At 39.6% G+C, this 28,000-nt stretch overlaps 1 protein-coding gene across 5 annotated transcripts in view; it reads right to left on the reverse strand.

The window, feature by feature from the left end:
* LOC132605982 (helicase protein MOM1-like) overlaps positions 1-28,000 on the reverse strand; it is a 38,762-nt gene that overhangs the window by 1,341 nt on the left and 9,421 nt on the right. The window contains exons 5-20 of one of the 5 annotated variants that reach the window (XM_060319279.1): positions 27,217-27,356; positions 26,745-26,938; positions 26,462-26,592; positions 26,024-26,284; positions 25,529-25,669; positions 15,618-15,869; positions 13,884-14,036; positions 13,551-13,799; positions 13,329-13,514; positions 12,556-12,726; positions 9,144-10,068; positions 8,857-9,032; positions 4,357-4,461; positions 1,298-3,178; positions 326-973; positions 24-249 (exon numbers count right to left, since the gene is read on the reverse strand). In XM_060319279.1, the coding sequence (XP_060175262.1) occupies positions 24-249; positions 326-973; positions 1,298-3,178; positions 4,357-4,461; positions 8,857-9,032; positions 9,144-10,068; positions 12,556-12,726; positions 13,329-13,514; positions 13,551-13,799; positions 13,884-14,036; positions 15,618-15,869; positions 25,529-25,669; positions 26,024-26,284; positions 26,462-26,592; positions 26,745-26,938; positions 27,217-27,356 (5,839 nt within the window). Of the gene's footprint in view, positions 1-23; positions 250-325; positions 1,066-1,297; positions 3,179-4,356; positions 4,462-8,856; positions 9,033-9,143; positions 10,069-12,555; positions 12,727-13,328; positions 13,800-13,883; positions 14,037-15,617; positions 15,870-25,528; positions 25,670-26,023; positions 26,285-26,461; positions 26,593-26,744; positions 26,939-27,216; positions 27,357-28,000 lie in introns of those variants that run through there. The other 4 variants (XM_060319280.1, XM_060319278.1, XM_060319277.1 and 1 more) reach the window with 4 other exon arrangements.

The following is a 28,000-nucleotide window of genomic DNA, read 5'->3' on the forward strand; positions in this document are numbered from 1 at the left end:
CATAACCAACATTGATTACATACCTTGACGCATGCCTGGAAGCCCCGAAGGTTTGAGATTCATGCACTTGCATCTGAAAGCATCTGCCAAAAGCTTATTCATGAGAACTTTGTTCTGATTCACATCAAGTTCTTTCTTCTTCCGAAGAAATACTGTCTCAGCCTCCTGAAGTTTATCATCATATTTCTTACGGATTTGTGCAATCATATCCTCTATCTCCTTCTCGCAATCAGATCTCAGACGCAATTTCTGTTCAAAAAGAGAAGACCTTTAAGAAATAAAGGAATTGGAGCAAAGAATCACGAAGAACGAAATTGGAACTAACCATGTCCTCAAGAATCTTGGCGCCTTTTTCCCTTTCTTTATGTATCCTTTCCCAATCTTTATGCAGAGGATCAGCATTGACAGGAAGAGTTGAATTCCAAGCGGCCATCTGATGGTCAGGATGAACTGGTATGTTCCTGGGTCCTTGAACAACGGCAATATTAGTGTTATGTTGCAGAACTGCTTGACTAGGAAGCTCAGCGGAACCTGGCGCTTGAACTGGAGTTCCAATATTCTGGGAAGATGCAACCTGTTCTGAAATGGGTCTAGGATCCACTCTACCGACTTCTGAGAAATTAGTCCGATCACAGCTGAGGGGTGACATCTCAACATTAACAGATGGACACTCTTCCGAATTACGCCCTGCCTGTAAGGATTCCATCGTCTCCCCATCAACATGACGAGAAGACCCAAGGTCTGGGGTAAAGTTCCTTTGATCATTATGGGTATGATGCGTAACGTCGCTCGGTGGCTCGTTAGCAGCAAGCGAAAAAACATCAGAAGCTGGCTGCTGTTGCTCAGAACTATTAATTAACACAGCTTCAGGATTGTTGGCTCCATACTGTCCAGCATCCACTTCAACTTGTGTTCCACTCTGATTTTCTGGGAGCGGCATCTCATGAGTGAGTGTTTCATTATATCCTGAAGACTGGAAACATTCGTACTGATTTAGCTCATCCAGTTTAAGTGCAAAATCATCAATAATGGAACAACCTAGATGTTTCCACAATATATCGGGAACTGCAAGTCACCAGAAAACAATGGTCCAATTTACCGTTTTGCAGCTTGAATAAAACTAGGAGGTAACTTACCAATTACTAGCTCAAAACAATCTAAACAGAGAATGTCTTTGCAATTTGAGACATCTTTACTTTCCTAGGGAGAGTTTATATACCTGTGCATTCTGAATCCAGATGTTCTACAATAACACAATACAAACACCAAATAAATTTGGAAGACAAAGACCACTTACTTGATTTTGAGGTAAAGAACCACCATCATCACAACAAAGAACTGCTGCTATCGAAGGCACGCCAACTATCAATTCCTTGGGAGAAATTTGGTTTCTATCCGTGGATCTAACTGCACCTCTCGGGTTATGTTCATCATTTTGCAAATGAGAATTATTTTCCACACTATCATGTTCTGTGTTCAATTCTTCAATAACATTATTTACTTCTGAATGATCATTCCCCACACCTACATTCCCCAACAAATGCTCTCCAGCTGGATCCTCCAATAGAACTTCAGTATGTTCTTCAGGAGGCAGAGGAAACACAGAAATAATTTCCTCTGAACTGCCACCTGAATCACCCACTTCATTAGGCTTCTTGGATCTAGCAACCAATGCTTCAGCCGTGGAGGGGATCCCAACTTGCTCCTCTGTTGCCGGTGTTGTTAAAACATTTGAAGTTTCAACAGGAAGAATATTTGACACATTGGAAGTAGATGGAGGTACATCTGGATCACCTACTTCATTAGGCTGGTTGGATTTAGCAACCAATGCATCAGCAAGTTGCTTCTCGGTTGCTGGCATTGTTAAAACATTTGAAGTTTCAACAGGAACAACACTTGACTTATCGGAAGTAGATGCTGGTAGATCTGGATCACCTACTTCATTAGGCTGGTTGGATCTAGCATCCAATGCTCCAATTCCCTCTGAACTACCACCTAGATCACCACGTTCATTAGGCTCTAGCTGATTGGATCTAGCAACTAACTCTCCAGCTGTGGGCACAATCTCAACTTGCTCCTCCATAGCTGGCGTTGTTGAAACATTTGTAGTTTCAATAGGAAGAATATTTGACTCATCAGAAGTAGATGCAGGTACATTTGGATCACCTAATTCATTCGACCGCTTGGATATAGCAACCAATCCTCCATCGACAGACTTGACCCCAGCTAGGTCCTCTGTAGCTGGAGTTGATAAAACATTTGTAGATTCAATAGGAAGAATATCTAACTCATCAGAAGTAGATGCTGGTACATCAGACCGCATGCTATCCAAAATATTACCTGCATTCAGTTCCTCAACACGATGTTCGGATACAGAGCGAACAATCTTGAGAGAATTGTGAGAGACATTTACATTTTCCTGAGAGTGCCCTACGCCATCTATCGGATAAGATCCAACACCCCCCCTAAAGGAATTTGCTTTGGCCAACCAAGAAGCAGCCTTCTGTATTTCCTCGTTCTTCATAGCAGAGTGTTCTACCTCAAGCTCTTTAAGGTGCTGATCCTTGTGGCATTTGAGCTCTTGCATTTTTCTTGAAAATTCAGTTTCTAATGTTTTTTGTTTATCCTTTGTTGCAGCATTCTGACCATATATAGACCGAAGAACAGCAAAATGCAGTCTGTAATCCTCCTCAAGCTCTTCCTTCTTCTTTTCCCATATTTTCTGGAACTCTTCAATTTCCTCCTTTTGCTTTTGTACCAGTTTTGACATTCGCCTCTCACATCTATACTGGACCTCCTTAATGAAGTTTTCCCTTTCAATATCCACAAGTTCTTCTTTAGGCATCACAATGCATTCCCTGGACAACTTTTTAACTTGCAATCTTTCTTCCATTTCCTTTTGCACATTCAGCTGGGGAGATTCTACAGCGTGTGACATGCTTCCTGTTGATGGTTCTTCTGCAACAGATCTCACAGCTGATAAAGAACACTTGGAAGAACTTGAAGCATTATCATTTTGATCCAACTGCTGTAGGAACGACTTTTTCAAGGAACGGATCCTCAGACAGACACTGTTTGTCTCTTCCTCAGTGCATCCAAACTGTAAGTGCTGCTTTGCTAGCGAGAATGTCTCCTCTTTGTCAATCTTTTGCTTTAAGATTGAAGCTGCAACCCAACACTGAGAATTCACAGTAAACGTCAAATAAGGAAATCACAGCGACGGTAAAGATGTTTTTCTTGAAGCAAGAAGCACACTAAGAGGTCCTTAGGTGTATAGACAAGGTGCAGGGATTAATAATGCAGGAATTGTAATGTAGGAACTACCCAACTAGTAATGCAGGTTTTGTTACGCAGGAATTAAGCTGTGTGTATTGTTTACTTCTAGAAAAAATTTGTTTAATACAGGTGGGTTATTTTGGTCATTTTGGTTGTTTTAATCCGTGTATTACTTATCCTCGTATTATTCCACCTTCTTTCGCAATAAAACAAAAAATATATTCGTACATAACCTGTGCATATTAGTTATGCAGGAAACAGAAACACCAACCAAACAATATAAAATTATCATCATTTACTACTACTATTTCATAATCGTGGTGACCGACGAGCTTGTGCCACCCCGACTAATTCCACGGGTTACTTGCTAGACATGATTGAATTTGAGAACATGCATATTACCAGATTAATCGGATCTGATAAACCATGGTGTCGAATGGGTGATGATTTGGCAATAGGAAAATTACTTGATAGTCAAATAATATATACTATTAACTCGACAGGTTAGTTGATGTAAAGTGATAACTAGACAAATGTGGAATGCCGATTTGACAGGTCAGTTAAACTGGACTAATATGTCCAAGTGAGGCAATAAAGCACGAACCGCAAAGTGCGGATTTTGAAGACGAGATTTTCACTGTTATATTCTTCTTGACGAGAACAGATTTGGGTGGAATGAAGAACACAAAAGAAACATAATGAGATTGGTGTCACTGAAACAAACATCAAACATACAGAATTTGTAAAACTAAAAAAGTGAAGGAAAACTTTGGTTGAGCAGCCTCCAAGAAGCTACTCACATTTCTACCAAGATCATAGAAACTCTAATACCGAGTGAAACTAGAAGGCATAAAACTTCTTATGGACTTTATATTAATCCTAAATATAGGAATTTTGAATTTGAGCTACATGAAATTTTAGAAAAACCTCCTCATTTTTCGGATTCCTAATTATTATGACTTGATAGTTTTTCACCTGAATTTTTAAGATAGTAAGGATAGATTCCAATGACAAAAATAAAATAATTAGAGAAGGATGCAAGCAGATAGGATGGGTAGCTGGAGGCAGAAAGATACTAACCAGAGATAACTGGAAAGCCTGTAAAATTGTTGCAGGTTCCCTATTAACATGATGATTCTCCATGACATATTCCAGAAACTTTCCCACTGTATGTTTGACAGCGTCCTGCATTAAGTTTTGGTCACATGGCCAGCAAGTCAAAACTAGGATATAACACCTTGGATAACCTATTCTTTAGGTATATTATATTGGGGAGTGCTCGCAAGCAGGAATGCACAAGTATGACAGTCATTCCAGAAAAAACATTTTTATTCATTTACATAAAGAGCACCAAGTAGTTCTGGGTTGAAGCCTGGTTAATACAAACAATTAGCAGCAAGAAAGTTGGTAGGGGATCAGAACCTCATTCTTCTTATTAAAAATTGTAGATACTAAAATAAGGACAGGTAAACCACTGTCAACAACAACAACCCAGTGAAATCCCACAACGTGTGTTCTGGGGAGGGTAGAGTGCACGCAGACCTTACTCCTACCAAGGTAGGACGGCTGTTTCCGAAAGACCCTCGGCTCAATAAAAAGCATAAAAAGCGGTCAGATAAGGCTAAGAAATTCAAAGCGATATGGAAATGCAAATAACGAAAGCGACACAGATAAAATAGAATAATCCAAGTACAGGAAATAACAGATAATAGCAGAAATCAGAGCACAAGGAATTATACTGCGATAATGCGCCTGCGCCTACTAATAAGGAAGAATAACGAGACTATCTACTAGCCTTCTACCCTAATATGGGTCCTCCAAACCCTCCTATCTAAGGTCATGTCCTCGCTAAGCTGTAACTGCGCCATGTCCTGTCTAATCACCTCTCCCCAATATTTCTTCGGCCTACCCCTACCTCTTCTGAAACCATCCATGGCCAACCTCTCACACCTCCGCACTGGGGCATCCGTGTCTCTCCTCTTCACATGCCCAAACCATCTCAGTCTCGCTTCCCGCATCTTGTCTTCCACCGAGGCCACTCCCACCTTGTCCCGAATAGCCTCATTCCTAATCCTGTCACTCCTGGTGTGCCCACACATCCATCTCAACATTCTCATCTTGTCAACTTTCATCTTTTGAACGTGAGAGATCTTAACTGGCCAACACTCAGCCCCATACAACATAGTTGGTCTAACCACCACTTTGTAAAACTTGCCCTCAAGTTGTGGAGGCACCTTCTTGTCACATAGTACTCCGGAAGCGAGCCTCCATTTCATCCACCCTGCCCTAATACGATGTGTGACATCATCGCCAATCTCCCCGCTACCTTGCATGATAGACCCAAGATACTTGAAACTACTTTTCTTCTGGATGGCCTGGGTACCAAGCCTAACTTCCACGCCAACCTCCTGAGGTGCTTCACTGAACTTGTACTCCAAGTACTCTGTCTTGGTCCTACTCAGCTTAAACCCTTTAGACTCCAAGGTATGTCTCCAACCCTCCAGCTTAGCGTTAACTCCGCTACGAGTCTCGTCGATCAGGACTATGTCATCCGCGAAAAGCATACACCATGGCACCTCACCTTGAATTTGTCGCGTCAATCCATCCATCACCAAGGCAAATAAAAACGGACTAAGAGCTGATCATTGATGCAACCCCATCACAACTGGGAAGTGCTCTGAGTCCCCCTCCTACTGTCCTTACCCTGGTTTTGGCTCCCGCATACATGTCCTTGATCACTCTAATGTACGCCACAGGTACACCTTTAGCCTCCAAACATCTCCATAGGATCTCCCTTGGAATTTTGTCGTAAGCCTTTTCTAGGTCGATGAATACCATGTGTAAATCCTTCTTCCTCTCCCTATACTGCTCCACCAGTCTCCTCACAAGATGGATGGCTTCTGTAATTGAGCGTCCCGGCATGAATCCGAACTGGTTCTCTGAAATAGACACGCCTCTCCTCACCCTCATCTCCACCACCCTTTCCCACACTTTCATAGTATGGCTTAGCAGCTTGATACCTCTATAGTTGTTGCAACTCTGGATATCCCCCTTGTTCTTGTATAGAGGGATCATTACGCTCGACCTCCATTCTTCGGGCATCCTTGCCGTCTTAAAGATGACATTAAATAACCTAGTCAGCCACTCCAAACCTACCGAGCTCGCGCTCTTCCAAAATTCCCCAGGTAAACCACTGTCGTAACAATTAAATTACAGGATGAGATGGTAGCTAAAAACAAACAAGATGGCACATTATTTAAGAAAACAATTAAAAATCAGTAGCATATACTAAGAAAAGAACCAGGTGGAAAGGCCTTCAATAGAACAATAAGAATCAAAGACACTTCGTAAAATTAGCACCAAAACTTTTCGGATAATATAAGAACAGGAAAATAAAACCTCAATGTTGCTAAACTATTGGAGATCTATACAATTCACAAATTTGAGTAATAAAACACAAACATAAAAGTTGTCCTTTATCACAAAGACGGCAATACAAAAGTTTGAAATAGCAAACTTAGTGCCCTTGATTACTTTTGTTGAAACAATTCTACCCCTTTTATCGGAAGATAAACTAGTTTACCGGCTAATTTTGAATGATCGTTTCAAAAACGTGGATGCTTCAAGTGTTAGAAGAAAGAGCTATAGCAGCACACTGTCCTGTCATGTGTAGAATTCCAAATAAACTGCAAGATGCATACGGCTCATGTATTCCTGATTCTGTTATTTAACTTAAAGCTACTAAACCAAAGGTATAAAAAGCTATTTAACAGCCAGGACATACACGTTTATGCTGCTAGACGGAACAAGCAAATGAAGGATGCCTTTTCTCATGCTACACATGTTCTATACCATTTGGTGCGCTGGGAAACAGGTACGACGCCTAGGAGTTGGGGTGGATTAGGCGTTAAAGATTTGAAGGTTTTCAATAAGGCATTATTAGGGACATGGTTCTGGAGTGTTGGCACTGAGGAAGATGCTTTTTGCAGAGAGGTCATAGGGTTGGAGAACTAAAAACGTCACTATGCCCAATAGATGCTGATTATGGAGGAACATTTTAAAGGGATGGGAGGAGCTTAGTGATAATGTGTGTTTTAGGGTACGGGATGGGAGGAGGGTTAAGTTTTTGGGAGCATAGGTGGTGTGGGGATAATACTTGAAAGGTATCATTCCTAGAAATATTCAGCTTGCCAAAAGGAATCCGCTGTTTGAAGAGTTCAAAAGCTACAAGATGGAGAAATTTGTTGGGACTCGAGCTTTAGGAGGAATTTCCAAGAGCGGGAGGTAACAAAGTTCCAAAGCTTGATCGATTTACTTCACAGACAAAGTGCCCACAAGGTAGCCATGACATATGGAGGGGTGTGTGAGTGTGTGTTTTGGTTGGGGGAACAATCGTATCTTCCCTGTCAAGACTGTTTATGAGAAGCTTTGATTAGGGAGAGGTGCCACATAACTCGGTGTGCATGCTGGAGGTACCAAGAAATGTATCTTTCTTCACATGGGTAGCAACAAGAAGAGTGGTTTTGTTGGTGTTTTATGTGCAAGGAAATGTAGACCACCTCCTGATTCATTGTCGGGTTGCTTCAAGGTTATGGTGGGAAATCCTAACACGACGTGGAATTTATTGGGTGATGGCCCAGGCATTGTGAAAGGGTTGATGTTTAGCTGGAGATGCGGGAGAAGGAGGAGGACTTGGAATGTTGCCCCACTTGCACTGACGTGGGTTGTTTGGTGAGAAAGAAATAGGATAAGCTTTTGAGGAGGTAGAGATGACTTTTGTAAAGTTGAGGAGTAGTCTGTCATCCCTTATTTCTATTTGGTGCACCACGAGGTTCCTTATTGTATAGAAGATTAGGTGTCTTTCATAGAAAACCATTCTTTTTGTAGGTTTTCTATTTTTGTGGGGTATAAAGGTATGCGGGCTCTGACCATTTTAATGAAATTTAGTTACCCTATTCCCGAAAAAGCATGTTCTATGCCATTTGACAATGTGAATGTAGGACAGACTGCTTTATGGCAGGCAATTCACCCTCGCCAAGGCAGAGGGATGGAGGTCTTTTTTTTTTTTTTTTTTTTTTGATAATGGTAACATGAGGGATGGAGGTCTTATCAACCATACTAGGTTTCCCAAACCTCGGACAGGTTTGGATGTACGAGTACCACAGAAAGGATGTTGTGGTGCTTACTGTTTTGCCAAAAACTGCAAAATTATATATCTTTTTTTTTTTAATTATATATCTACTTGAAGAGAGTTTAATCAAAGAAAAGATGTTAATTCAGAGGCAATCACAAGACCAGGAACTCATACATAAAAAGATTAAACCTTTGACAGGTAATTATCATACTTATTCATCAGGAATATAAAAGGTATAATTTCCTAACGTGAAGAGCTTTATCTTTCAAACATATTCAAAGATTCAGAACATGGCCCTCCCAAAACCCACTCATTATGATTAATCTTGACAAGCGAAGAGTGCTAATTTACCTTAAGTATTTATCAAAGCACCTGTACACTCTCCAAAGACAACTATAACTAAAACAATTAAAAATTCTGAGAAAGGGCAGGCAGGAAATGAATACCGAAAGTTTTAGCACTTCAAACAGTTTTGCAAACTCAGCTTTCAGATGGATGTGTAGGCTTTTCTGCTCGTTGAGTATTTGTCTTTCTTCAGGCCTAACAAGTTTTGCCTCATGCAACAGATGAGACGGAGACCTAGAAACATGCTCCCCACCAATATCATCATTTTCATGAGCACCTGGACCCAACTAAGAATTAGCAGCTGATATTTCTCGACATTTTTGTACATATGAAACAACAAACGAACTCTAACAGGAAATTTATTGAAAATAGCTTATTAAATACATACCTCCTCCTTTGGAGGGTGCAACTTCACCTCTTCCAGGTGAGCGGTGAGTGGGGATTGCATCCACACTATGGGTTACCACCTTCCTGCGTTTCTTTCCTATTTCATCATTTCCATTAGGTGGATGCGGGGATTCATCAAAGTAGTGAACTCTCTTTCTGTTCCTTGGGGTTGTTGCTCTGCTTAAATTTTTCCACTGTGGATTTCTTCTTTCCAACAGCGCTTTCCAAAAAACATGAGGTTCTTCTCCAATTTTCAACTCCATTTTTTTCTCACCAAGCATCGGGATATTAGCACTGTAAGTTCCCATGCTCATTTGAACTTTTGAAATAATGGAATGACATATGTCCTTGTCGTCAGAGCTATTAGAAATTATTGCAGAAAACTCGCTAATAACGTCATTTAAAAGCAATGGCCCTGATGAGTTACTTGAAATTGAGGTTGGAGTGCCTTCAGAGTGGTACTCATCCAATCTACTGAACAAATTTGAGGCTCCCCACATAAGGGTGTTATTGGGGCTCCGACTTATGCTATGCAAGTTACTATCAAGATTCAGGTCCTGTTTAGCAAGGACAAGGGCTCTTTCTTCTACAGTAAAACATGAATACAGCCGGAAAACTCTGATATATTTAGACTGTGAATCTATTGATATCTTCTGAAGTTGTCTCAAGTCATTTGCGGGATTTGTCTCACTATCATATATAATAACACTATCAACTGACGACAGTTTGATACTCGGAAGGCAAACACGATTCTCTAGTAAAAGAACAAAGCGCCCACTTTCCTTCTTGTTAAACATGTGAAGCGAAGCTTGTTTCTTGGACGAAACAACACCTGACTCAACTCTTTCATAAGAATCTTCACCAAATCTTTGACGCAGAAAATCATCCAGAATATCACCAATCGATGCCTTGTTGCCAACAATAGACTGCATACAAGGACATTCTGACAATCAGGCGAAGAAATTGAAGAGAAAGTGACAACACACTTCCAAATAACTCCAGACATAAGGATGCTGGTGTCCTAATGTATGTTATCAGTGTGTGTATATACACATATATATTAAGTACTGGTCCACTTTACTTGAGTTCGCGGGAGGTAGAGGTGCTCTCCCCCCTCCCCCCCCCCCCACCCCCCCCACCCCCACCCCCCACCCCACAACCCAACCCAAAACACACACACACACACACAAAACAACAACCACCAAATCCACTTATGCAATAAAGCGACCACTATGCTCGATGGTACTCAGGGGACTGCCCATGTCATTGGATTAATCATAATTGGATAATACAAAAATGAATTTTATCTTTTCATCCAGTTGAAACGAAAATTGGAAGGAAAAATGTCCTAATTTTCCCTGTACTATCCAAAATTATTCAATTTTTCCCTCCGCTATAGTTTTGGTCTTATCATATGCTTTCTGTAAACAAGCATATATGAATGTTTATTGTAAACTAATTCTCATACTTGCCCTTTTATTGACGGACATACAGAGGTCAGCGTCAAATTGATGAACTACACGTGTTCAAATTCTTTGAGAAAAAGGTCCAAATTCACCCGTCAATTTTTATCAGTGGTTTAAAGTTGGAGTTTTGTTAGGGGCCAAGTGTAGAAACAAGACTTAATAAAAACTGCGGGAATAAGAGTAGAACAACAGTCTAACGGAAGGCAAAATTGAGCAACTTCGATAGTACAGGGAAAATTTTGACCCTCCTCAATTTCAAGGATGATTTGCAACATGTTGCTTTTTATGATATTCATCTTAAAGTGCTTTAAATTAATAGATTATACGCAATGAAGACTTTTAAAAGTCAATTGGGTATAGAATTACCTGAATATTTTCCTGTTAGATGTGCATGTCATATTTTGAATTTGATAGTTCAAACTAGCCTTAAATATTTCGAAATACCAATTGCCATTGTCAGAAACGCAATTATATTTGTAATCAATACTATTTTCTATACCTTAAGAGAGAAAATGTAAGGAGCACAGATTACGAGTATGCACAACTTCTATAGATATTCCAGCTAAGTGAAACCCAACTTGTTTAATGTTAGCCAGAAGAATACCGTTTAAGCTACTCCTGACACATACAACACATTTGATTAGTCGGACAAGGACACTTTAAATGATAGTGATTAGGAAGTCATAGATAATATTGTTTTAGCTCTAGAGCAATTTTACATCATTATATTGAACTTTTCCAGCTTTATTATTCTACCACAAATACTACTCCATTTGCCCCGTTTTATGTGACAAGCGTTTGAAACGGACATCTTTTAATTTGGAAACTATTAAAAATTAGCATCCCAGTTTTACCTGTAATGACATGACTTATTTGGGCCCGCTTGATATAAAAGTCCATCAATCGATCCCTGAAACCCCATTTGTTGATACGTATATGGATAGACAGATAGAGATTCTTCCTCTCGATGATGAGGGACGGAAAGAGAATCCGCTTTCATCAGAATATTCGATTCAAAGGCATTACTAGGAGTAAAAAAAATGAAAAGACATATGAAACTCTCACCACCACGCATTTAATTACTGGTTATAAGGGCAATTGTGGTACTTTGCATATATTTAACTTATGTATCAGATTTCTTATGTATCAGATTTATTCTTGAACTCCGTGTCCAATCAATCACTGAGTATATTGCTTCATTTAGTTGAAAGTTCATTGTTTAATAGTTTTAACAGTCATGAGTCAATTGGAAGAAAAAATTCAAAAATACATTCAACTTGTTCCTGACATTTGTCAAATGAATATTCTATCAAATCATCATGAAATTAGGTAGAGCAGAACAATTAACTGAATTATTATATACGCATCTACAAGTTGGTGATGAATTTGAACAAAATGTTATTGTTGCTAAAGATAATATCTCTACATATGTCCATATTAATTATGAATGGTTTCAAAAATTTACTTATGAATTATGACAACTTATAACATGATTTAATAAACATAAGTTAACACAAAAGGTAAGGTATATGAAATTTTAAAATTAAATCCCCTTTAGTTACCAGGCCAGGTTCAGCCTGCTTAAAATGGCTCAGTGGTTCGCCTTCCGGACTGGGCCCATTAAATTTATTAGCAGGACGGACCCGCAACTGTCCCTTAAGGAAGTTAACAGGACCAGCCCAGGACTCGGGGTTCAAAAAATAAATGGGCTGGGTTGGCCTAGTTGTCTGCATTATGTATAATTCACCTTAGTCTAGACTATTTAGTGCTTGTTTATTACTATCCTTCAATTTTGTCTCTCTATATATTCAAGCAACAGTCTTTAAATGGTTGTGAGATGCTACAAACAAGCTGAGTCTATCTTACTTGATCCATTCTATATAGGAACTCAAATATGACTCCAAGAATAAACAGTTAGTTCTAAGACAAAGTACTGGAAACACACACCTGAAAAAGGACAACCACTCTATGTTGTCGGAGTCTCATCTCCGCAAGCATCTTGTCAAGGAATTGTAGTTTTCCACTTGCTTTTATTCCTACTTCCAGAATTTCAGCAGGAGAAAGCCCTTTATTGAAGGGTTGCAGCAATGGATCCAGAATATATGGATGATCACAACACTACAAACAAAAGCAATCATACATAATTCAGAGAACTATCAATATAGCAGTGGCTTTCATTAACTTCTGACGAGGAGGATGAACATTAAAGGTTAATATTGTATATGGAAATGGAACACCAACAAGTTCAACGTAAATCCTAATTCCAAAACAGTGCTGTCACTTTCATTGTGCCACTAAGCTAGTTTTTTAATGACACTAGTGTCCGAGCATGCTTACGTGCAGCTCAACTATTCCACCAGGTACCTACTACCTTCCACCAGGAGGGGTACAAGGTAACTCTGCCTTCCAGGCTTACACGGATGGGAAAATATCACCTAGTATTTTTTTGCCTCCTCCACTGGGATTTGAACCTAAGACCTCATGATTCTCCTCTCACTTCATTGACAACTAGGGTTCACCCTTGGGTGCCACTAAGCTAGCTCGTTAATTACCGTCAAGATACATGTTTTTGTTTAGAAGCTCCCTTTTTCTCAACGTTTAATGCCACAAGAACCAATCACCTTTACCCACCTCCAAGAGAAAACAGAACAAAGAAAAAGGGTAACAACACTACCATCATCCAAAAACGCAAAAAAGTCAAATGAAATGACACACCTAACCTTTCGCACAGAAAGAAAAATATCGCGGAGAGCCCCAACAGGATCACTTTTAGAGTAAGTGCGAAGAGCATCAAAATTTGTGAGTAAGGTAGCACAATACTGCTCAAGCTGCAAGTCAGAAATCTGAACAGGAACCCAATACTCCACAAACTTGGAAGATTCAGGCTTGCTGCAAGGTGCAGTGACCTTTGTGTGTGAAGATTCAGGCTTGCTGCAAGTGACCTTTGTGTCTGAAGATTCAGGCTTGCTGCAAGGTGCAGTGACTTTTGTGTGTGAACATTCAGGCTTGCTGCAAGGTGCAGCAACCTTTGTGTGTGAAGATTCAGGCTTGCTGCAAGGTGCAGCGACCTCTGTGGGTCTCTTCAGTTTTCCAAGATGGTCATTGACGTCAGATTCCACGCCACCAGTCTTGTCCAGACCAAATTTACATTGGAGCAACGAGAGTAGATTAATGTACTCAGATGAGGTGATCTGTTAAAATTAGAGGGTCTTGTAAGAATGATGTATTAAATGAAAGCGGTTCTACTAAGGAAAAAGGCAAGATATGGAAGATACCTTCTTTGGACCATTAAAAAGAAGCACCCTTACACCAGTAGAAAGCATGTTAATTTGCTCCACAATTTGCTCCACACAAGCAGAAACTCCTAATTTTTGGCAGTCATCAATAATAGTCACTTCCCAACTCAAGCCGCTCAATATTTCTACATCCTGCAGAAATAAGAGAGAATAAAGAACACGGCTACCTAACTTTGAAGCAGTAAGAACTTTCCAATTTCTGGGGAAACAGAAGAATTAACAACTTCCGACCTTTGAGGAACAACAACAACAACAAACCCAGTATAATCCCACCATGTGGGGTCTGGGGAGGGTAGAGTGTACGCAGACCTAACCCCCACCTTGAAAGGTAGGGCGGCTGTTTCCGAAAAACCCTCGGCTCAAGAAGAGAACAAGAGAGGAGAAACAAGAGAGGAAAAACAAGACAAAAGGTTAGATAGGACCAAGCCTATCGAAAACAATATGAAAGCAAGGAATAACAAAAGCGAGAAAGTCATGGTAGAACAGCCCGGAAAGAAAGGAGCATTAACTACTATAGATAACTAAGATACCCAAGTACAACGGCCCAACAAATATAAGCAGAAATCAAATGGCAATAAACAAATGAGCAAAACTACAACTACTATGGTGAAAAGATTAGCCACCTAGCCTTCTATCCTAATCTGAGTCCTCCACAACCTCCACAACCTTCCGACCTTTGAGGAAACAAATGAAAAATCCATTCAACAAATAGAAATACAATCTGAATCCAAATCATAAAAGAGAAACTTTAGGGCTGAATTGGCTAGGATACTAAGGGAAACCTTTGAGTTCAAAGGCAGCAAATTTTCATTAAAATCCCCAATGCTAAAAAGTACAAGAAAGATTGCACGAGAAAGAAACCAAGAGAGACACTAGAAACACCAAAGCTCCATTCGCATTAACAGATTTAATACACATATTATTTTGATTATACTTTTACAGAGTTAAAATCTTAATCTTAATCCCAAGGATTATAGAGGTAGACCTCTACAAGTGCCACATTTACATTAAGACAGGTTGGGAGGAATAGGTAGTAAGGGAAACATAAGGAATAGGTAAATAAAAATGCATTTCTATACTTTTTGTTTTGAAACTGAGAAAATGTATTTCTATACTTACACCATCGTTTCCCTTCCTTCCTTTCTTTCTTTCTTTTTTTTTTTAAAAAAAAACTCAAGTACACACTGTTTCCCTTTCATTTACATCATCACAAACTGACCCCAAAATATTAGGTGAAATCCTAGTCTTTGAAAACAAATAGTCATGTATTATCCACCAAGCACTAATGAAATTCTATTACTCTGCTTGGGTTTTAAAAGTTGCTTCCAGCTTAAAATTTAACGGTAAAATTAGCCAGAGGAGGAAATTTTTATTCAGAGTCGCAAGAATCATGCAAGTGCGCAAGCTTTCTTGGCAATAGTTTAAACTTCTTGAGGAGAAGCATGTCTGCATGAATACAGGTCAATTTCAAATAGATTCCGGCTTTCATCCACTGAGAAACATGTATCCTCAAGAAAGTGGGAACTAAAAATAACGACCAACTAATAGGAAAACAGAGAACATTTTACCAAAATGATACACCTTTAGCAGAACGTCCAATAGCCGTGATGAAAACATCATCGCAAGCTACTTAGTTAGGAATCTTGGCCCTGATTATCTGTCGAGGTCCTGATATTTAAAATTAAATCTAAAATAATCTACTTTAAGACATACCTCAATGACAGCTTCCAGAGATGATAAAAGCACTTGAAGCATCATGAAACCACCTTCGTCATAGAACTCCAATGACTTGATTCTCCTTCTAGAATCTCGGATTCCACTGTACACTACAACATCAATACTTGGTGCCCATCGTGTAAATTCAGCTTCCCACTGGGAAAGTAAACTTGAAGTTGTGACAATAAGGACTGGACAGCAGACATCAGACAAAGATAGAATAAACAAAACCATCTTCATCATACGATCCTGCAAAAACAATTGCCAGATTAGTCAAACCATATCTTATGCGCCCATAAATGATCATTTTAGGTTATTGTCTTAAACTCAAGAACTTAGGGGTGGTTACGTTTGATGTATTTATTTTATAGGGATTGTAATACATGGATTGTTTGAACAGGGATTACTTATACGGGGATTATTGTAACAACCTTGGACCTAATTCACACCCCAAAAACTAGCTATTAAGGTGGGAGAGCCCAAGGTTATTGAAACCCATATAAGCACACTTATCCCACCAATGTGGGACATAACAAACCACCACGCTCCGCCGTCCTTGACGGCTGTGCGCTAGACATTACTAGCCCCGGTCGAAAACTGCCATACCGGCGTCACCATCCAAGGAACGACAGGCACGAAGGGCGGTGGGTAGCTCTGATACCATTTGTAGCAACCTTGGACCTAACTCTACACCCCAAAAGCTAGCTATTAAGGTGGGAAAGCCCAAGGCTATTTAAACCCATAAGCACACTTATCCCACCGATGTGGGACATAACAATTATTATGCGGAGAACAAATAATACAAGGATTGTCATACAGTGAATAATACTACAAGAATTGTTTTTTTAAGGATCAAGGTTTTGGAGAGCGAGAAACGGAAAAAAGCGACGAGGCCTCGCTTCACCGAAGCGAGAAGCGTGAAGCGAAGCGCGCGCTTTTTTCATGTGAAGCGCAGTTTAATACAAAAATAAAAAATATTAAATAGGCATAGATAAATAACTTAAATTAAGAAGTAAATAATAGATACTAGAACTAGATATTCAATAATCCTCATAAGTCATAACATATTAAGCAAATGCAAAACCAAATCACAAAGTGAGCAACATCCTATTCTTCAACAAGATCTCCAATCTCTTGAAGTGTCAAGAGGGATGAAAAAAACAGAGCAGAAACAAATTGAAGAACAGAGACAAAAACAGGGCAGAACAGTGAAAGAAATTACAAAACAGAGATAAAAAATTGCAGCCCAGTTGAAGAACTGAAAAATAATAGAAAAGAAGAAGAGAAAAAAGAGCAACCCAATGAAGAACTGAAAAAATAAAAAAATAAAAAAGAAACTGGCAGTCGTAGCAGCAGGTAAAAGAGAGAAAATAAGAAGAGGAAGAGAAGAGAAGAGGAAGAGAAGAGAAGGAAGAGAAGAAGAGGAGAGAAAACTAACCTTGAGACTTGAAAGAGGCGTAAAGAGTTGAGGAGCAGCAGCCGTAAGAGTCCCAATAAAAGCGGGAAGGGTGTTTTAAGTTAAAACACTTAAAAAAATTTATTTAAAAAATCCTAGGGGATGAAGCGCACGCTTCTGTGCTTTTCTCGCTTTCCTCGCTTCACGCTTCTGGGGCTAAAGCGCGCGCTTATTTACCAATGCCTCGCTTCAGAGCAGAAAAGCGCAAGGGCTACGCTGCGCCTCGCTTCTCGCTTTAAGCGCAGAAGCGCTCGCTTTTCACAACCCTGTTAAGGATTACCTCTTGTAAGGGCACTCTCGTCTTTAGATACTCTTATGCACGTACTACTAATACACGTTTACTTATTCCACCTTCTATCCCATAGAAAATAATACACAAATTACGGTATAACTTAAACCCGTATTAGTCATACAACATTTGGTTTCTGGTATTAAATTCGGCATAACTGTTGATTTGGTATTAATGACTAAGATTGAGATGTTGATGATTAAGATTGATAGCTTAATTTTAGGAATATATTGTATTGATGTGAATGATTAGGAATTGATTGTGTAATATTGTCTTTCCTTATTTAGTCTTAGAACTCATGTATAAGTACCCATTCTTATGGATTGTATATTCATTCAGAAATACAAGAAGCCCTTTCTTCTTGCTAAAAATCTTCATGGTATCATAACCCTCAGGGGTTGGCCTGGTGGCAATTGACTTGAGCCTTGGGTGCTCCCTTTCAAGGTCTCAAGTTCGAAACCCACTGGGTGCAAACAATTTCTGAGGGCCATCGGACTGGGTAAAACCTGAATTAACCGTGGTGCACTTGCGGGAAACTCCTTGCCGAGGGCCTGTGCACCCCCGGGATTAGTCGGGGCTCTAAGAGACCCGGACACCCGGTGCTTAATCAAAAAAAAAAATCTTCATGGTATCAGAGCCATTGCTGCCTTTTTGAGGTGAGTTTTCTCCCTCGCAGCACTAGGGTTCCGTGTTTTATCAAAGAGGTCGATTTTTTCTCTCTTTGTGGCTGTCCGCACAAAAAACTCCTCCCGTTCAGTTCGTTTCTGGATTATTTTTCTCTGTTGGGTCGCTGGAACATTCTGAGCCATCCCTATCAGTTTTGATTTTTTTCCGATCACCGGAATTAGGATTCCGGCGTGGTAGCCAACTTTCCGGCGATTTTTTTTTTTTCAATTCTCGGGTCATAGGCCTATTCTAACCCTTCCCATCCAGATAATATGGGTGACACTACTTCTGGAGAGACTTTGTCTCAAGATGAAGTTCAATATCTTCACCGTCTTCTGAACAAACTTGGCTCTTCTAATGTTGCTAGCCCCAATTATGTGCAGTCAGGTATTGCTTTTAATGCTCAGCTTAATTGTTGGATTATTGATTCTGGTGCGAATAGACACATGACAGGCTCTTCTAAAGGCTTTCAAAATTACTCTCCTAGTCCCAAAGGAGATTATGTCAGAATAGCCAATGGCTCCCTAACCCCTGTCTCTGGAACAGGTTCAATCTTTTGTACTCCTGATATTACCTTATCATCCATTCTTCATGTGCCTGATTTTCCTATTAACCTATTATCTGTTAGCGCTATCACCAAAGAACTAAACTGTAGTGTCAGATTCTTTCCTAATTATTGTGTTTTTGAAGACCTTCATACAGGGAAGAAGATTGGTAGTGGTAGATTGCATGATGGCTTATATTTGATCGATGGAACTCGAGACTCTGGTCAGGCCTTTTTTGTAGGAAATAAGGATGTCAACCGAGAAATAATACAGTGGCATAGACGGTTGGGACACCCATCTTTTTTTGCTTTAAAAAAGTTATACCCTGGTTTATTTTCTAGAACTGAGTTTGAATCTTTGTCTTGTGATGCATGTGAATATGCCAAGCACACTAAAAACTCTTATCCTCTGAGTTACAATAAAAGCACAATTCCCTTTTCGACTATTCATTCTGATGTCTGGGGTCCTACTCAAACACTTTCTTTGTCTGGTAGTCGATGGTTTGTTACTTTTATCGATTGTTGCACTAGAATGACATGGGTATATCTGTTAAAAGCCAAAAGTGAAGTTTTCTCCTGTTTTAAGTCATTTCATAAGATGATTTGTACTCAGTTTGAGGCTAAGATAAAGATATTTCGAACTGACAATGGCACAGAATACATGGATAAAACTTTTGGAGCTTACTTGGAGTCTTTTGGGATAATGCATCAAACTAGTTGTCCTTATACTAGTGCACAAAATGGGGTTGCTGAAAGAAAAAATAGGCATTTGTTAAAAGTAGCAAGATCCCTTTTGTTTACTATGAATCTGCCGAAGCCTTACTGGGGGGATGCCATTCTAGTAGCTGCCTGCCTTATCAATAGAATGTCACTTAAAACTCTTAATTTCCGGAGTCCTTTAGAAGCTTTAAAGGGTAAAAATGACTATACTGTTCCTCCAAAGATATTTGGGTGTGTTTGCTTTGTTCACGCTAGGAACTCTGGGAAACTTGAACCTAGAGCTCTTAAATGTGTTTTTATTGGGTATTCTCCAACACAGAAAGGGTACAAATGTTATCACCCTCCTTCTAGGAGATTCTTTGTCAGTATGGATGTTACCTTTCGGGAATCTGAGCCCTATTTCAGTATTACACCATCACCTCTTCAGGGGGAGAATTATAAGGAAGAAGAGATGGTTTTTCCTAGTTCTATTGTTGAAACTACTGCCACAAGGGAAAGTGAAATTGGAGAAAGAATTCAGGGGGAGACTATTGAAACTACTGCCATAAGAGAAAGTGAAAGAATTCAGGGGGAGACTGTTGGGCGTTTGGATAGGCCTGATTTGATTACTTACTCAAGGAGAAATAGAGCAGAAGAAGCCATCATGCAACCTGCCGAAGCCGAACCTTCTTCTTCTGGTGAATTATCTATACTTCCTAATGAGTTAGATTTGCCTATTACTCACAGGAAAGGAGTCAGATCTTGCACTCAACACCCTTTATCTAACTTTGTTTCCTACAATTCTTTATCGCCCTCCTACAGAGCCTTTTCCTTGTCTATTTCTTCTGTGTCTATTCCCCAGAATTGGAGGGAAGCTTTTACAGATTCTAAGTGGAAGCAAGCTATGATGGAAGAAATGAAGGCCTTATCAAAGAATGAGACTTGGGAACTTGTCGCATCACCACCAGACAAGAAGTTGGTTGGTTGCAAATGGGTCTTCACTATAAAACATAAAGTTGATGGTTCCATTGAAAGGTTCAAAGCAAGATTGGTGGCTAAAGGATTCACTCAGACTTTTGGAGTGGATTATCAAGAGACATTTGCTCCTGTTGCAAAAATGAATACTATTAGAATTCTTCTATCTTGTGCAGCTAATCTTGATTGGGACTTGCAACAGTTTGATGTGAAGAATGCATTTCTTCATGGAGACTTAGAAGAAGAGGTGTACATGGAGATTCCTCCTGGTTTTGGTACTGAACAAAGTCAAGGAAATGTATGCAGACTGAAGAAAGCCTTGTACGGATTGAAGCAATCTCCTAGAGCTTGGTTTGACAGATTCTATAAAGCAATGATCTCCTTTGGTTACCAACAAAGCAATGCGGATCACACCCTCTTTATACGACATTTAAAGGGTAAACTCACTCTTCTCATAGTTTATGTTGATGACATAGTAATGACATGAGATGACCCGATTGAAGAAGTTGTTGGCACAGGAATTTGAGATCAAGGATCTAGGAAAATTGCAGTACTTCTTGGGAATTGAAGTTGCTAGATCAAAAAGAGGAATCTTTATTTCTCAAAGAAAGTATATTCTGGATCTCTTGAAAGAAACAGGTATGACAGGTTGCAAACCAGCAGAATCACCCATTGAAAGCAATCACAAACTACAAAGCGGAGTTGGAAAGTCAGTTGATAAAGAGAGATATTAGAGGCTAGTTGGAAGACTCATTTATCTCTCTCACACTAGACCAGACATAGCCTATTCAGTCTACCTAGTGAGTCAATTTATGCATGATCCTCGAGATCCTCATATGCAAGTTGTCTTTCACATCTTGCGGTATCTGAAGTCTGCTCCAGGAAAAGGTCTACTTTACTCCAGACATGGTCACCTCCAAATAGAAGCCTTTACCGATGCAGATTGGGCTGGGTCTTTAGATGACAGAAGGTCTACATCCGGTTACTGTACACTCGTAGGAGGAAACTTGGTCACTTGGAGAAGCAAGAAGCAAAGTGTAGTTGCTAGATCAAGTGCGGAGGCAGAATATAGAGCTATGGCCCAGGGTGTTTGCGAACTTTTGTGGTTACAAAAGTTACTAGAAGAATTGAGATTGTCTGAAAAAAGGAAACTTTCCTTGTATTGTGACAACAAGGCTGCAATCAGTATAGCTCGAAATCCAGTCCAGCATGACCGAACAAAGCACGTTGAAATTGATCGACACTTCATCAAAGAAAAAGTCACAGGTGGTGTCTTGAGTTTATTCCACGTGTTATCAGAAAAACAACTAGCTGATGTGTTTACTAAAGGCCTCAACAAACGGACTTTTCATACACTGGTTTGCAAGTTGGGCATGTGCGACATCTTTGCACCAACTTGAGGGGGAGTGTTGATTTGGTATTAATGACTAAGATTGAGATGTTGATTTGATATTGATGATTAAGATTGATAGCTTAATTTTAGGAATATATTGTATTGATGTGAATGATTAGGAATTGATAGCTTAATTTTAGGAATATATTGTATTGATGTGAATGATTAGGAATTGATTGTGTAATATTGTCTTTCCTTATTTAGTCTTAGAACTCATGTATAAGTACCCATTCTTATGGATTGTATATTCATTCAGAAATACAAGAAGCCCTTTCTTCTTGCTAAAAATCTTCAATAACTAACACCGATTTTAATACAGGAAATCAGGTATAAAGCAATACCAATTTACATACCAAGATTAACTTGGCTGATACCTCAACCAAATCACCCCTTATTATCAACAAATACAAGCTAGCAGTACTATCAGAAAGGACTTATAGACTCACAACGAACAGAAAGATTAATTACATATTTGCGAAGTCTGACAACAATTATAGGTTTACACACATAACTTTAAAGCCATTTGAATTTGATGTCGATAGTAGGTCAAAACATCAAAAGAGGAACATTAGAAAGCACCGGAGAAAGAGGAGAATGGGCTAGCCCTAGTTTCTCATGTTTAATCGAGAAAGAATTTACAGGAAGAGGACATGGATCAGAGCTACGGGTCTACTGCTTCATCTCTGAACAGAAAAGTCTTCAAAGCCATCAGAGATCACTGTGGTGGATGGGTGGAAAAGAGGAGGAAACTTCTCTGAATCATCTAAAATGGCAAGAACGAGATGGTTGGAAAGTCCTGAAGGAGGTGACCATTGCAGATAAGGGTCTACCCTTTCTTTTTGTGACTGGTTAAGGGTCTACTTTTTGTTATACCCATTTGGTTAAGGGTCTACTTATCATTATACCCATTTGGTGTGAATCGCCAACGAGGGTGTTCTCTAGAGAAGAAGCAGAGCCTATGAAAGACCGTTGGGCAATAGAGCCCTCTATCGAGGAGGGTAGGGGAGTTAGCTGTATTATGGATTTTTTTTTGGGGGGGGGGGGGGGGGGGGGGGGCATGTGAACATGTGCCTAACTTAAAATTCAAGCTAAGCAAAGGGGAGGGTCCGTGGCAGAAATCAGAGGGCCAAAAATTTAAAGGAGCCAGATTTTGGGCCAACTCAACAGCCCAAGTTCCCTGGTGGAACAGAGGTTTCACATTTACTGAAGCGCAACTTCTAAAATCGGTCTCCACTTCTATCCGTAATAGAATCGACATACTGCTCATTGAAATTGAGGCAAACAAGTCCGCACTTGTGAACTCCCTGTGAAGTTATGGAAAGATGGAGAACGAAGAAAGAGAAGATTCACCATATCTCAATTTCAGGAACCAAAGCAGACGGTGATTTAAGAAGTCGATGATTATGAAGATGCCATGACTAACCTCGAAGGAGAGGCTGCACAAATTGACATTATAGGGGGGCAAAGGAGACACATATGCTTGAGTCTACAGAGGCAGACATCTGGTAAGTTGCGAAAGCAGAACCATTGAAGAGATAGTTGCAGGAGGAAGAGATAGAGGGAGAAATGCGGGCATCTTTATGAGTTCATCAGAATGTGATAAAATTAAGTAAACAAGTTGATTTTCATGGATGTGAAAAGGACGCACTGGCTCTATTTATGAAAACCAATAGCTGCAGGCAAGAAAAGAGACGAGACAAAACCTTTAGTCATGATGACTCCCAAGCAGTATATGGGGCCTCAGGGGGAATAAAGTATGGGCATTTGGGGGCTAGTGGAACTAGGGGGTAATCTTTTTTTTTTTTTTTTTTTGGGGGGGGAGGGGGAAGAAAAAGCAAATGATGTGGGGTAATCTAATGATTTGGAATAGTAAAATATGGAGGGGGAAGGTGGTCACTACTGGTTCTTATTGACATGCAGATTTGAGTCTCAAACTCAGGCTTCCAATTGGCATATGACAGAGATTTATGCTCCAAATTGCAACAGAGAAAGTCAAGAAGTTTGGTGGGAAATTGGGGTTTTAAGGGCTTTTTCACAGTACCTTGGGTGGTAGGAGGAGATTTCTACATAGTCAGATTCCCCTCTGAAAAGAGAAACTGGATAGAAATACCAGATTTATGAGTCATTGAAGATATGGAGCTAATTGATCCTCAGCTGGAAGGGAGAAATTACACATGGACCATTGGGCGTCATCCAGAATTGATAGGTTCCTTATTTCAGTGGAATGGAATGACTGTTTCAGGAACATCAAGCAAGAAATCCGGCCCAGAATTTGTTCTGACCAAACTCCGTTAGTTTTACAGTGTGGTAGCTGGGAACAACATAAATCATATTTCATCCTTTATTATAGAAGGAAGACCAGATTACATTCTTGCAGGCAAACTCAAAGCTCTCAAAGGCAATTTGAAAGAATGGAGCTTAAATAACTATGGCAACCTGGAGACCAGGAAGATATTTATTCAGAATGGATGTTATTCAACAATGAAAGTGTCTGAATGAGGAGGAGATGATCAAAAAAGTACCTCTTAATGGAATTTGAAGAGTATGCTATAAAAGGGAAGAAATAGCCAGGAGGCAAAGATCCAGGGTGCTGTGGCTCAAGCAGGGAGACAGGAATACTAAGTTATTCCAAAGAATAGCCAATGCACATAAGAGGAACAATGACATTGACCAAGCATAAAATGAGAACTTCAAAATTATCAATCAAACTCGACATTCAAATCCTTTTCAACTGCTTGAATGTGTATATATTATATCGCCAGCCGGACGTGGAAGTGAAGCTTGGCACCCAGGTCATACAGAAGAAAGATAGTTTCAAGTATCTTGGGTCTATTATACAAGGAAATGGGGAGATTGATGATGACGTCACACACCGTATTGGTGCAGGGTGGATGAAATGGAGGCTTGCCTCCGGAGTGTTGTGTGACAAAAAGGTGCCACCAAAACTTAAAGGCAAGTTCTACAAAGTGGTGGTTAGACCAACTATGTTGTATGGGGAGGAGTGTTGGCCAGTCAAGAAATCTCATGTTCAGAAGATGAAAGTGGCGGAAATGAGAATGCTGCGATGGATGTGTGGGCACACTAGGAGTGATAGGATTAGGAATGAAGTCATCCAAGACAAGGTTGGAGTAGCCCCAGTGGAAGACAAGATGCGGGAAGCGAAGCTGAGATGGTTTGGGCGTGTGATGCGGAGAGATGCAAATGCCCCAGTGCGGAGGTGCGAGAGGCTGGCTAGTGACGGTTTCAGAAGAGGTACAGGTAGGCCGAAGAAATATTGGGGAGAGGTGATTAGACAGGACATGGAGCATTTCCTGCTTACCGAGGACATGACCTTAGATAGGAGGGTATGGAGGACTCATATTAGGGTAGAAGGCTAGTAGGTAGTCGCGTTTATCCTTTCTTACAAGTAGTTATATTGCTCTATAGTTTCTTGTCTCTTGATTTCTGCGAGTATCTGTTGGTTTATAATGGCTTATTTACTTTCATTGTTTTCATTTTCATAATTGCTTTGATTTGTTTGCCCGTATCTGACCTTTCATATGCCTTTTCTTGAGCCGAGGGTCTTCCGGAAACAGCCTCCCTACCTAAGGTAGGGGTAAGGTCTGCGTACACTCTACCCTCCCCAGACCCCACGTTGTGGGATTCACTGGGTATGTTGTTGTTGTTGTTGTTGTTGCCATCCATAATTTATTCTTCAAAATTATCAATCAAACTCGACATTCAAATAGTTTTCAACTGCTTTAACGTGTGTATAATATATCGCCTTCTGCCATCCATAATTTATTCGCATTATATAGAATGTTCAGCAGTATCTCTTTCCCACCTCCATAATTTATTCAGTATCTCTTTCCCACCTAGAAGAGCATTCCCTGCAAAATGAACTCACCTGGTCCTCAAAGACAGCAGTGTTTTGGCACTTCAACCAACACTCGCGCAGCTTGTTCAGACTGTTCAGCATTTTAGAATCTGTTATAAGTGAACTTCCTGCAGAAAGTTCTGACAGTTTGACAAGCGGCCCCCTATGATTCTGTAGCAGCAGCAGAAGACATACAATTAAGATTACAAAATTGACGACTACTACAAATATATGACTTGAAGCACACAAACACATAAAAAAAATCTTCAGGATTGATCATTCAAAATATCCTCAAACACCAGCCAAAATTTTATGTTTCGTGCAGGGATGTCCTACCATTTATGTCGACATGCATGACACTGAGGTTGCATAAAATTAGAGCAAAATTTTGGGATTATAAGTCACAAAACAACTAGTACAAGGCACTTTGAAGTACTTTAGCAACATCAAGATACTTATCAGTTATCAGACTAAAGAAGTCAGATCATTGGCATAATTTTCAAGAAATATCACGAAAATATGCACCTTGTCAATTCTCTCTTTTGCCTTTTCGCGACGAATATTGAATTTCTTGATGAGGATTTCACCATGCTGTGAGTTCAGAAAATTAGCATTCCCCAATTCCCATGTAGCATACTCATAACCAAGGCCCTTCCATTTCACAAGCCATTCAAACAGGCATTTGTTATTATCACCTGCATCATGACCATGCAGCTTGGAGAACATCAGTGATCTTTTCCTCAAGAGACGATGTGGCACTGTCCACTCTGAGATCCACCTCACATCCTAAAATGATGGAAAAGTTGCTACTTGTGAAAACTCCAAAAAGAATTTATTATGATAAATGCATATCATTCTTTGCATGTGTTTGTGCAAATAATGATCCATTTACTCAAGTTGGCAGAAAATATGACGAGAAGAAAAAAGAAAACATATAAAAGTCTTCAAAGAAATAGTTCTGACCTGATTCTTATGATTATAGCTTGCAATAAGCAATGGTGCATCAGTAAGCAATTGTGCCTCCGCAACCCAATGATTGTGTGCATGAGCAAGACCTTGATATTTAACAAGATACTGCTTCTGCCTATGCATTCCTAACATAAAAGCAAGGAAGAAACAAAATAGTAAAGAACAAGAATCAACAGAAGGCAAGCAATATTGAGAGATATCACACAGGTCAATAACTAGTCATAACACATATTCATCCAGCTCCAGTACAAATGTCTTATGCATGTAATATTCAAACCTTTGGCACCTGCTACTTCCACTTCTCTAACATCCCAAATTGATTCTACTCCTTCCGTCACTGAATGTACACCAGATTCAATCTTTTTCTTGACACACCAGGTACAATGCCAAGCTCCTGGTGGGAAATCATCTAGTGGGGGATCTAAGCAAGAGAGATGATAGCATCTCTTGCAACCTCTTCCATCGCAGATCCTGAAAAGTATGTTAAGAGTACAAATGATAAAAAAGATCGAGACATACACATATCCATTCTAAGTAATGCTATAGTACTAGAACTATTAATGCATTACCCAAATGGAAAAATCATTACTGGGCGCATCCACAATCCAGTAACTAGGGAAGTCTTGGGGACAAAATAAAAACAGAAAAAGCAAATGCATTTAAGTAGACCTGATTTTTTTCTCAGTTATGACATAAAAGATCTTTATTGACCATAACATTAATTGTGCATAATTGCAAATGGTACCCACAGTATCTTTCCACCTTGCTTGCATATGGCGCACATTTTTTCATCACTGCCCCTTGGAGTTACTGAAAGCGCCTGATTCAATTGCATATTGCATCCTTCCCCAGAATCCAAAAGAATTGCAGCTTCAGAACCAACTCTATCCTAGAATGGAATGCATTTGACCACAAGAAATATATTAAATATTGAGAAAGCAAATTCATAACAATAAAATAATACTCTGAAATACTTGGCGAAAAGGAATTGCAGAGCTGCTAACCACATAACAGAAAAGTTCTTTATTTTGACCTGTGAATCCCCTTTGTTAAAAGAATTGGAGCATAAACAGTGAGAATAACTGATAATTGAACTAACAGGTCCAATTACTTGTTAAGACAAAGTGGCAAGGACATGATGATGCTCATACTACAAAGAAGAAGAGAATAATAGCAAACTGACAGCTAGTTGGCGATTTAGGACTTCCCAGTTTTTTGACAACTGAAAAGTTTCGTACCATATAAATGTGTTATATTCAGCTGCTTGTATATTTTTGACGTATGTTGTTTCATCTAGGATGTATAGTTGGTCCTATAATCTCCAAATCTTTCTCTTTTCTTATTGACCAATAATTTCCAAATCTTATAACCAATTAACCATTAGCTGCTTTCTTTTGCAGTTACCGAAAAAACTGTTACATACATTATATATGGATCCTAAAGCAATTTTAGATAATCTATTGGGTCTTTACGACCGCCGCTTCTACTATGAATATAAGCTGCTTCTTTTTTTTTGTTGAAAATGTAACATAT

This window comes from Lycium barbarum, chromosome 8, assembly GCF_019175385.1.
Source record: "Lycium barbarum isolate Lr01 chromosome 8, ASM1917538v2, whole genome shotgun sequence".
NCBI classification, from domain to species: Eukaryota; Viridiplantae; Streptophyta; class Magnoliopsida; order Solanales; family Solanaceae; genus Lycium; species Lycium barbarum.